General features: G+C 47.0%; 1 protein-coding gene across 1 annotated transcript in view; it reads right to left on the minus strand.

Moving 5' to 3' along the window:
- Positions 1–351: 351 nt before the first annotated feature.
- Positions 352–12,085, minus strand: part of LOC107300082 (phosphatidylinositol 4-kinase alpha) — a 12,979-nt gene continuing 1,245 nt past the window's right edge. The window contains exons 2-15 of the mRNA XM_015829425.1: positions 10,226–10,279; positions 9,258–9,378; positions 8,911–9,040; positions 8,202–8,272; positions 7,467–7,539; positions 7,291–7,361; positions 6,870–6,979; positions 6,440–6,544; positions 6,014–6,139; positions 4,991–5,111; positions 4,090–4,249; positions 3,022–3,111; positions 2,589–2,672; positions 352–1,067 (exon numbers count right to left, since the gene is read on the minus strand). Coding sequence (XP_015684911.1) covers positions 1,016–1,067; positions 2,589–2,672; positions 3,022–3,111; positions 4,090–4,249; positions 4,991–5,111; positions 6,014–6,139; positions 6,440–6,544; positions 6,870–6,979; positions 7,291–7,361; positions 7,467–7,539; positions 8,202–8,272; positions 8,911–9,040; positions 9,258–9,378; positions 10,226–10,279 — 1,368 coding nt within the window. The 3' untranslated portion in view covers positions 352–1,015. The remainder of the gene's footprint in view (positions 1,068–2,588; positions 2,673–3,021; positions 3,112–4,089; positions 4,250–4,990; positions 5,112–6,013; positions 6,140–6,439; positions 6,545–6,869; positions 6,980–7,290; positions 7,362–7,466; positions 7,540–8,201; positions 8,273–8,910; positions 9,041–9,257; positions 9,379–10,225; positions 10,280–12,085) is intronic.

Below are 12,085 nucleotides of genomic sequence, written 5' to 3' on the forward strand. Positions count from 1 at the left end.
ACGGGGTTATTGGCTCTGCCCCCAACCTGCCATTTTGCATCTAGCTCCTCCCATGTGCCGTTGTTTTACACAAATTACTGTTTAATAAATTATAGCATTGGGGTTAAGGCGTGGGGGGGAAAAAGGAGATCCTTCCATCTGCCCACTTTGGGAAATAACCAGAATAAAACGGAATGTCTGATTAAAACTTCTGACATAACCTCCTTTGTAGAATTTATTGGTGAGAATTAGGACTTGGAAACACCTATAAATAATCCTTTCCACTACCTCTGGCAGCGTCTTCAGGCACCGATCGGAGTTTTCCTGGAGGTTAATAGGGGCGATTGGTTTTAAGAGTTTAAAACAAAAATCTGGTGCAGAAAATATCCTAAGACCTTTATTCTGTTTTTTTTGTTTTTTTTAAGATTAAATATAATCTGTCTTCAGTAGAGCATCTCTCTTTAAAACCGCACGAAGAGGGGTGGGTGGGATACATTCTTCCTCAAAATAAGAAATACTGACCACGGAGCAAGGAGATTTACAGTGCAAAATATAAGCTATTCACACCCACAAGTGCAAAAATGATTATCCTTACAATTTCTACAGCATAGGCCACTTTCTTCAACCACTCTCTGTACTATAATTCTAGAGTGCCTGGTTTACCCCAGATTCTCTAGATCATCCACGTTAAAAGATTCTTGCCTGGAGAAAAGGGCGCCCTATCTTTGCTTGACATCTGTCAAAAGGTTTCAAATTTGCCCGTTCTTCAGAAGTGCGACAGGATCTTCGGAGTCTACGACTGCGGCTAATTTTTAGATCACGGATACACCCAGAAGGATCCCAGCGAAGACAAAAGGCAGGAGCTAAGGGGTTGGTTGATTGTTGCCGTATCTGCTACCACAGGGACACCCAGGTTGGCATGCAAACGTGCGCGCACGCATACACACACACACAGAGGGCTGCTTCGAGGGCAGGAGACAGCAGTCTCAGAAATTCACATTTTCAGGCTGGGAGATGGCGGTGTTTCTCCCCCGTTTTAGTACGGAATATCGTTTTGGTAGTACTGGATCATATCATAGGTCTTGCTCCTAAAAAGAAGAAGAAGAAGAAGAAGGAAAGAGAGGGGGAAAAAATTAGGCTTTTTTAGAGATGTATCTCTTGGGATTTAATTTGGTTTCTTCAAGGACTTGAGAAACAGACAAGCTTTGTAGTCAGATGCTAGTCTGGATGAAGGTTTGCTGCGGCAATGAGTCACGGATTGATTAGAAATATACTGTAGGAGATGACCAGGCTGAGCCCGAGGGAGGGGGTCAAGCATGTTATCAGTCTTGAATCCCTTCGCTCCCACAAGAGATTTAAGTCCTGCCCACCTTGAATTCTCTATATAATAGTAATAATAATAAAGTTGGAAGGGACCTTGGAGGTCATCTAGTCCAACCTCCTGCTCAGGCAGGAAACCCTATACCATTTCAGACAAATGGCTGTCCAATCTCTTCTTAAAAACTTCCAGTGTTGGAGCATTCACCGCTTCTGGAGGCAGGTTGTTCCACTGGTTAATTCTTCTAACTGTCAGGAAGTTTCTCCTTAGTTCCAGGTTGCTTCTCTCCTTGGTTAGTTTCCATCCGTTGCTTCTTGTCCTGCCTTCAGGCGCTTTGGAGAATAGCTTGACTCCCTCTTCTTTGGGGCAGCCCCTCAGATACTGGAACACTGCTAACATGTCCCCCCTCGTCCTTCTCTTCGTTAAACTAGACATACCCAATTCCAGCAACCGTTCCTTATATGTTTTAGCCTCCAGTCCCTAATCATCTTTGTTGCTCTTCTCTGCACTCTTTCTAGAGTCTCAACATCTTTTTTTACATTGTGGTGACCAAAACTGGATGCCGTATTCCAAGTGTGGCCTTACCAAGGCGTTGTAAAGTGGTATTCCATTAACTCTTCTCTACTGCCAATTTGCCTTGACCATGAATAGCTCAAATTCTTGAAGAGAGCTAGCACGGAATAAACCTGCACACATCTGAACCACCTTGCTTCCTGCTCTCTTGCGCCCGACATGAAAGGTAGCCCTCAACCGCTTCTTTCCAAATGGTCACTAGACGAACTGCTGTGTTCGTTTAGTGACCATGCGAACGTACAACAGCACTGAAAAAAAGGGACCGATGATCACTTTTCACACTTTTAACGACCGACGCAGCATCCCCAGGGTCACGTGATCAAAATTCAGACACTCGGCAACCGACTCGCCTTTATGACGGTTGCAGTGTCCTTGGAGGGGTGGGTGTGTCAGGTGATCCCTCCTTTTGCGACCTTCCGACAAGCAAAGTTGACGGGGGAGTCAGATTCACTGAAAAACCCTAAAAGGGGGCAAAAGTCAGCTAACAGCTGTCTCACTTCGCAACGGAAATTGTGGTCGTAAGAGGAGGGCTACCGGTACTCGTGGACTGAGGTGGGTCTCGTGGGGTAAATTGGACGGGCCTCGCATCCAGATGATCTAAACCTACTTGTCGTAGAGCTACCTTGAGAGAATCTTGTAGGTCTTGAAGAGACAATTCTCCCTGCCTCTCCTTTGTTGCTGTGCCAACAACGGGACAGTAGAGAAGAAACAGGCTTACCTGTTGCTGAGGAAGCAATTCTGAATGATCTTCATGATGAAGTTTGCAGCTTCTCGCTCCGTCATGTTGGGGCTGAACCTGTTCCTGTTTGAGAAAACAGGAGGAGGAGGAGGAGGAGGAGGAGGAGGAGGAGGAGAACATCAAAAGACTGTTCTGCAGATGTCTTGACTTTGCCACATTTCCCCACAAGCCTGTGGGCAACGCTGGTGGCTGATCTTTTTGCAAAGACTCTTTTAAGTTGGCGGGGTGTAATCTGAGAATCTAGCCCTCCCTGTTCTCACCAAGTTATAATGGTTAATACAATTATATGAGTGTTTCTCAACCTTAGCCACTTTAAGAGGTCTGGACTTTAACTCCCAGAATTCCCTTGCTTAGCTTAAATAAAGAGCCACGCCTCATTTCTGCTCTTGGCCCATTGGGGCAGCCCACTTACTTCAAGAGTTTGATGGTCTGTCCCCGAAAACAGGGCAATCCGGTGTCTAACATCAACGTAACCAAAGAAACAACTGCGTCCATGTACGGCCTGCAAGGAGAGAACGAGAAGGGAAGGCTTAGCAGGTCTCATCCATCGGCAGGAGGAAGTTTATATATTTAGGATATGATGAGACCATGAGGGAAGAGAAGCAAATGTAGACACACACAATTTTGTACAAAGCTTCTACAGGGGTACAGCAACGGCCTCATAACTGGATGTCCAATTCAGCTGTCCAGGCGATTGCCTCTGGGGTTGCTTCGTGCAGAACTTTTAGGGCAGGGGTCCCCAACCCTCGGTGTATGCAACACCATCGGGCTGCGGCAGGCCAGACACCGGGCCATGCAAACAAGCGAAGCCCCATCCATGGTAGGCAGGCAGCAGGCGAAATCATGCACCCTCCGGTCCATGGGAAAACCACTCTCCACGGAACTGGTCCCTGGTGCCCAAAAGGTCGGGGGCTGCTGTTCTAGGGAACCAGGGAACACACGCCATGGACAATCTCCCATAATATGTTTCGTAGTTTGCCTATCGGCACCACAATCGCAACAAGGGGCATCTTTCCATCCCAGCTGATATAAGGTCAGGGACTTCTTCCAGGATCAGCCCGAATTCTGTTCAGTTTCGACCAGAAGAAAGTGAACAGCAGGAAGAAGGGGGGGGGGGGGGNGGAGGAGGAGGAGGAGGAGGAGGAGGAGGAGGAGGAGGAGGAGAGGGGATCTCAGCTGAGATCACATCACACTTTGTTACGATAATTAAATCTACACAGGCAAAACTTCTGCCTGTCTGCTGATGAAGCAGCCTGATTGCCAACCAATCTGTCACTCTAACAAAATTACTGCGACAAAGAGGGCTGGGCTCTCCTGGGCTTTGCGGAGGCTGTTAACGTCCCTCTCCGTGAGCAGAGAAATGGAAGAAAGATTCAGAATCATAATATTGTTATTATTATTAAGAGAGTTTGGGGAAAAAAGGGGCTCAAGGCAAAAATCCGAGGCAAGGGAACCCAAGCAGCAGCAGAAGCCTCCTCACCTGACCGCCAGGTAGCCCCTGACACACATCTCCATGAACCACCGGAAGGGCGTGGCTTCCATCTTGCCACCCATGATCATGACCATCTCATCCGTCAGCTTGATGTCCGGCTCCCAACCCAGGTTTCCACCGGGAGAACTTTCGAACATGAATCCAAAATCTGACAAGGAGGAGGAGGAGGAGAAGGACGTTGACCTGTTTTTAATCTAGATCTCTGAAATCCAATCACCACTACTTGAAAGATAAAGGTCACTCTTTTGAGGACAGCAAAGCCCACATTCTGGAGGGAGATGACCACTGGGTTGAAAGAGGGGTCAAAGAGGACATCTGTGTGAAAACTGGACAGTCCTCCTTCAACGGAGGGGAAGGGGTACGACACACCACCTGTCTCCTGGGTACCACACAATCCTTTCAGCAGTCCCAAGAAGGTTCCTCCACCAATTGCACCCTGGTTTGGGTGACCCTGAGGGCAGAGATAAAACTCCAAGTGGCCTCAACTAACTCTCAGAAAGAGTACTAATGACCAGATGACTGCAAGGGATATAAATCCTTCCATCCCCCACTATTCAGTCAGAACTGACGAAGCTTCTTGGATGAGAAGTGAAACTTTTCAAGGAAAAAACACTCAGAAAAGTCCTTTTGAAAAAGCACCCGTTGGCGCAACCATGACTGAGAACTCCACAGACAATCAAAGAGTGGACTTTGAGGAGCTGGTCCAAAAGGCAGAGCCCTTAGAACTGGACCACAGTTCTCTTTTGTTGTCCCAGGAGACGGTCCATCCCAAGGGCAAGCCACCTTCTGCCCGTTGAAGGACAATGTCCTTCTGGAGAAGACACGCGTCCTCCAGATAAAAGGCCGAGCCCCACAAAACGACACAAAAACTCCCAAAGGATAAACTAACCAATATGAATGATATGTCCGTGTTTGTCCAGCATGATGTTGCCGTTGTGTCTGTCTTTAATTTGCAACAGGAACAGCAGAAGGCTATAAGCAGCCATGCTGCGGATAAAGTTGTAGCGGGCCTGCAAGGGTGAGATGACATGGGCAATATGGAGAAAGAAGGGAGGGTTTGCATCACGGGCCCTCAGTAGACCCAAGTTGAACATCTACAACAGGAGCATTTTCATAAGGGGGGGGGGGGAGGACTGAAGGCAAATGACTAATTTTCAGGAGAGGAATAAAGGAATCTAATTGTGCCGCTTGGTAGACTTTGAGTTGACTTCATTCCTAACGACACCCAATTGTTGTGCTTGGCATCACTAGACTATTGACTGTCAAGGAATGCTCAACCTGCTGATTATTGTACAGCAAATGAAGACGAGGATGGCATTTTTCTAGTTCTTCATTAGGGGCTTATCGATAAAAAGCTTTCCTCCAATTCTCTTCGGAGTCAAATCAATGGAGCCTTAGAGAGAGTTTGGAAAGACTCTCTCACACACACACTGAAAGACAATCCCCACTCCCTTCTAGCACTGATGATGTTACCTAGTTGGGTCATGGAAGGCCTGCAAGAAAACAACCAAGCTCAGAGAGTACTAAGAACCTCACCGTTCTCCTTCCCTCTTTTCCTCCTCTCCTTCTCCCCCACCCCTCCTCCTTTCCACCTTCTCCTCCTCCTCCTCCTCCCCTTCTCTTTTTCTCCATGATCCCCACGCCCTTCTAGCACTGATGATGTTACCTAGTTGGGTCATGAAACGTCTGCAAGAAAACCACCCAGCTCAGAGAGCACCAAGGACCCCACAGTCCTCCTCCTCCTCCTCCCCTCCTCTCCACAAACCCCACTCCCTTCAAGCACTGATGATGTTACCTAGTTGGGTCATGAAACGTCTGCAAGAAAGCCACCCAGCTCGGAGAGCACCAAGGACCCCACAGTTCAACCCTGAGCTACAGTCTCTTCGATCGGTAAGAGTCACACGCAAACTACCTTCTGGAAGGCCAGGGTCGATTCGTCTCCGTACTGCCTGGTGAAGTAATCGTACATCCCAAAGTCGGTCTGCCTGCCCAGCTGATCTCGGGAAGTACAATCTGGAATGCATTCGATGACTCCACACTAAGAGGAAGAAGGTAAATGAGTGAACAGGAGAACTCAGGCACAAAAACGCCTGATTGGATGCACATATACTCAACTGGAAATACAAATACACTGGAAGTTTTCAAAAACAGGCTGAACCATCCTTTTACTGGGATGGGATGACTCCTGTCTTGAGCAGGGGGGGTTGGACTAGAAGACCTCTGAGGTCCCTCCCAGCCCTATGATTCTACCTTCCTTTTCTGACATGACTTCCCTGCGAAGGGAGCCCGGAGTCACGAAATGAGGACTGATAAAAGATTTGCTCTTCCAGAGACTCACCCCAGGAGCGGTCGCCACCACCCGGTACGGAAAGACATAGAGGTCAAGGCCCACCAGCTGAAATATGTTCTTGAAGAGATCGATGATCTGCAAGGCCAACATGTCCTGTCCAGCACCAAAACAAAACACCAAAACAAAACCCAGGATTGAAGAGGGGGGGTTCAAATATTACGCACAACAGTGATTAATAAAGGAGAATATTTGCAGCACCAGGACCCCACAATCCTTCCCCTTCTCTTCCTCCTCCTCCTCCACTCTGCAAACCCCCCTCCCTTCTAGCACTGATGATGTTACCTAGCTGGGTCATGAAACGTCTGCAAGAGAACAAGCAAGCTCAGAGAGCACCCAGGATCCCTCATCGCAGCAATGACTGCTGAAAATTGTCCGCCTCCACGGGTAACTCAAGAAGACAACCCTGACACTTTCTTACCTGCCTGCAGTCATCGCCCACTTTAAAGATGGCGGCCTGCCAGCAAATCTTCTTACTCTCCCTGCTGTCTTCTCCGCATTCGTCTATTGAGTCTGAACGACAACGCAGACCTAGAAGGCGGGGTAGAGAACCCATACCATCTCAGTCAGGTGATAGTGTCATCAACACAATTGCATGAACATGGATTTAAGCACACTTAAATTGGGGGGGGGGCTGGCATGCTGTAGTTCATGGGGTCACCAAGAGTCAGACACAACTTAGAGACTGAACAACCACCAAGTGCTGGAAGGGACCGTCAGAACCATCCACAAGAACCCATCCCCTCTTCACATTTGACAGCCCAAGTATTTTGAGCTTCAGCCCAAACCAAGCTCCTCAAATGTTTTGGTTCACGTCATAAAAAGGGGTCCACTGCACTCACCTTCTCTTTCAAGTTCGCTCACTCCACACCTCTTCACCTTGAACCTGGCCAGGTAAGGGGCTTTGGCAGCGCTGGAAGGAAGCACAAATGGGTCAGAGCCAGTAACTGATCATCCCTATTTTATTTTATTTTTTAAACTGAAGTAGAACAAGCCGGAAAAGAGCGCAAGGCCCTACCTTTGCATAGGCGTTCCCGACTTGTAGTCAATATCCAAAACAATGGCTTCTGGGTTGCTTGGCAAATAGCACCCTATTGGGAAGGGGAGAAGAGAATCCTTGGGGAAAACCAGCCAAGGGGTTGAGCTAGCATAGGGGGTCTTCCAACTTGGCCCTTTGATGACTGGTGGACTTCAACTCCCAGAATTCCTCAGCCAGGCAGGAGTTCTGGGAATTGAAGTCCACCAGTCATCAAAGGGCCAAGTTGGAAGACCCCTGAGCTAGCAGGACGAGTCAGGGAAGACAGCAGAAAAGACTTTTTCTCCTCTTTGCGAGGAGGCCTCCACTTACAACCGTTCATTTAGTGACGGTTCGATGTTACAGCGGCACTGGAAAAAAATGACCTATGACCCCTTTTTCACACTTAACAACCGTTGTTGCAACATCGACCACAAAATTTGGACGCTTGGCAACTGGCTCGTATTTATGATGGTTGCATTGTCCGGTGTGTGTGTGTGTGTGTGTGTGTGTGTGACGTGATATCCTTTGGTGGCCTTCTGACAAGCCAAGTCAATGGGGGGAAGCTGGATTCACTTAACAACCGGGTCACTAACTGAACAACTCCAGTGATTCTCTTAGCAACGGTGGCAAGACAGGTCGTAAAATGGAGGCAAAAGTCAATTAACAACTGTCTCCCCTAGCAAGAGAAATTGTGGTTGTCAAGTCCAAAATTATCTCTAATTGTTCGTTTCTTACCAGGTTGTACTTTCACTTCAGATAAAGCACTCAAGCAGGCCTTTTTTCGCTCTTCGCCTTTAGGATAAGGCCTACAGGGGGGAAAGAAAATCCCAACACATTGCGGTATTTGAATTGTGAATTCTAATTCTAATAATAATAATAATAATAATAATAATAATACAACAACAATAATAAGCGTACAGCTGATTGATATTGTTGTATCAGGAGATGCCATAGTCGAAGAAAAAGAACTGGAAAAAATGACGAAATATCGCGACCTGCCCATCGAAACTGTGCAATTATGGATGAAACGTGTAACAGGGACACCCATTGTCATCGAGGCCCTGGGAACGATGTCCCAAAACTTTGCAAAACACATCAAGAAACTGCAGCTTCCTGCAATAACTCCAGCAATGCTACAAAAAAAACCTGCGCTACTCGGAACATCTAACATTTTAAGGCGGTACCTGGGTGACACCTAGGATGCTGGCAGCAACCCGTGTCAACCCTCGGCACCAGCCAATTTGAATGTTCAGTTGACTGAGGTTCATGTTTAATGAATAATAGATAATAATAATAAAGTTGGAAGGGACCTTGGAGGTCGTCTAGTCCAACCCCCTGCTCAGGCAGAAAACCCTATATCCCTTTAACTTGTGTTTTGTTTATAAGACACATTTCACTGCAAGGGAAGAATAAGATTCTTCTCCGACTCTGCCTTTGTACTCACTTGATGATGGCTGAAACGTTGGTGATTTTGTTGAAGAAATCAAATTCCCGTTGGTAAAACTCCTTCGCTGGACCAGACAGCGAACCAGTTATTTCCTCCACCAGCTGTTCCAGCAGTTCCCCAATGTCAGCTACGTGAAAGAACAAGCAGAAGGAGGAGTGTGAAGTTTGTGGGGTCCTTGGTGCTCTCTTGAGCTTGGTGGTTTTCTTGCAGATGCTTCATGACCCAACTAGGTAACGTCATCAGTGCTAGAAGGGAGTGGGGAGGAAGAGGATTGTGGGGTTCCTGGAAGGGACAGCTGCTCAAGAAACTCATCGCGCAACGTCTCCAAGCAACGGTCCACTCACGGTCTTTCTGGTGTCCCTCTTCATCCAGGTAGATGTTTGTCTTCATATTCCAAATGAACTGGTGAGCCAGCAGCTGGGACTTGGAAGCTGCCCAGAGGATGTACTCCCTGACGTAGCCCATCTGTGAAAATACAACAGAGTGGGTCTTCTTCTAAGCATGGCTCTGACCAGGAACATGTTGAGACAGAGAAGCCCAGATGCCCTAATGCAGGGATCCCCAATCCCTGGTCTGTGGACCGGTACCGGTCCGTGGCATGCCAGCAACCGGTCCGCACAAACAAGCAAAGCCCCATCTGCAGGATGCAGACAGCACACAAAACCACGCACCCTCTGGTCCGTGGAAAAAGCTTTCTCCACGGAACTGGTACTTGGTGCCCAAAAGGTTGGGGACCTTTGCCCTAATGGACCAGTTCCCCCCATTAAATCCCAATCAGGGAAGGTCTTCTTATGCATCTTCCTTAATTGTTGGAGACTCGCATTGTATTAGTGATTTATTGAAACTCTCTAGTTTATCCAAGTATTGTAGAAACAATGAATACATCTGTCTATCTGTCTATTTGTGTCTATCTGCCCATCCATCCCTCCATATCCATATCCATATCTATCTCTCTGTATATATCTACTTACTGACTCTATCCATATCTATCCATCCATCCCTATCCATCATCCATCCATCCATATTTTTCTTTCTTTCTTTCTATCTACCTACTTATCTATCTATCCATATCTTTTCATTTACATGTCTATCTCTGCATCCATCCATCCATCCATCCAAATGGCATAACCTGAACATTTACTGCATGCCAAAGAACCCAAGTGCAAGGATTGTATGGAAAAGGCCTAAAGTTCAATTCACGGCACTTTTCAGTGAAAAAGGACCAGGTGGCCCACAGATACTGGATCGTCCTAAACTCATCTAACTGAGGACATCCCTTCACCAAAGTTTTGCCGTCTTTATCTGCCCTTACCTTGTCGTATCGAAGGGCCTGCACAATCTGCGGAATGTAAAACAGAATAGCATCCTGGGGGGATGGGGGGGTGGAGGGAGGGAGAAGAAGGAAAAAAGAAGTTAGGATTTCTTCTTTTCTTTCAAAGCACTTACATTCTGGCTTTACGAGCCTTTCCTCCCATCATTAACAGGCAAAGAGCTGCATTTTTTTTTTTTTTGGTATTATCATAAAACGAAATGCAAAAATGTAGAGGGATATTTAATGTGCCTGCAAAAGTCACAAGGCTGTGAAACATCTACTGCCCTTGTTATTGTTGTTATTTGTTGCTGGCAGAGTCAGCCAGATCTGTAGAATGGACTTGGCGTTTATACCCATCTATCAAGTCCTTCCCAAGGACCTGGGATGGACAGAGGTGGGCGTTTGATGGGGTTAAAGGTCTCGCCGCAGGACGTCAGCTCTCCCAAGTAAAGCTGCCTTTTGCAATTGACTGGTGGTGAATATGTCAATGTCAATGGTAATACATTATGGTTCTTCGCACAGCCAGATGTTTAGATTGGAGCTGGCATTTTTGTCCACCTATCACGCCGTTCTCAAGGACCTGGGATAGGCAGATGTGCTTGTTCGATGGTATTAGAGGTACAGGGAATCCTTGACTTACGACAACCTGAGCCCAAAAGTTCTCCTGCTCAGTGAAACTTTCGTTAAGTGAATTTTACTCCCCTTTCAAGACTTTCCTTGCCACATTTAAGTGGATCGCTGCAGTTCTTAACTTAGCCACACGGTTTGTTAAGTGAAACCGGCTTCCCCCCCCCCCCCCCGTGGACTTCGCTTATCAGGGGGATCACGTGACACCCCCCCGGGGACGCTGCCACCATCATAAATACGAGTCAGTTGCCAAGCGTCTGAATTTTGATCACGTGGCCATGGGGATGCTGCAAGGGTCGTTAAGTGTGGAAAACGGTCGTAAGTCACTTTTTGAACAGTCACTAAATGAACTGTTGTAAGTTGAGGACTACCTGTATGGTCACAGGATGTAAGCTGTTCTAAGCTACTATTAGATCCCTCGGCCTTTCCACAACAGCCACTTTATTTATTTTCTTCCAGCTCTCAGGCAAATGGTTAAATCCAAGACAGGGATAACTCAACTGTTTTATCCTCTGAGGAACTCTCGGCTGAACTTTGGAGCAGAAAACGCCACGTAAGCTACATCCCACGGACTTTTAACCCTCTCGATGTGGGAAAGGGAAGCTGTGCTTGTCCTTTGCTACTACAGATAGTTCTCGACTTACGACCACAACTTTGGACCAGGATTTCCGTTCCTGAGCAAGGGGGTTGCTAAGTGGACGATGCCCAGTTTTGCGACCTTTACAGTAAATTGAACTGAGCTGAACTGAATCTTTTATTTGACCGAGTGCGATTAATCAGAATACAGCTGGAAGGGACCTTGGAGGTCTTCTAGTCCAGCTCCCTGCTCAAGCAGGAGACCCTGGCCTAGACCGTTTCAGACAAATGGCTGTCAATCTTTTCTTAAAAACCTCCGGTGATGGAAAACCCACAACTTCTAGAGGCAAGCTGTTCCACTGGTTAATTGTCCTCACTGTTAGGAACTTTCTCCTTAATTCCAGCTTGCTTCTCTCTTTGATTAGTTTTAGAATAGAATAGAATAGAATAGAATAGAATAGAATAGAATAGAATAGAATAGAATAGAATAGAGCAGAATAGAATAGAATAGAGCAGAATAGAACAGAGCTGGAAGGGACCTTGGAGGTCTTCTAGTCCAGCTCCCTGCTCAAGCAGGAGACCCTGGCCTAGACCATTCCAGACAAGTGGCTGTCCCCTCTCTTCTTAAAAACCTCCAGTGATGGAAAACCCACAACT

Source organism: Protobothrops mucrosquamatus, unplaced genomic scaffold, assembly GCF_001527695.2.
Source record: "Protobothrops mucrosquamatus isolate PMUCROS unplaced genomic scaffold, P.Mucros_1.0 scaffold6086, whole genome shotgun sequence".
Classification (NCBI taxonomy): Eukaryota; Metazoa; Chordata; class Lepidosauria; order Squamata; family Viperidae; genus Protobothrops; species Protobothrops mucrosquamatus.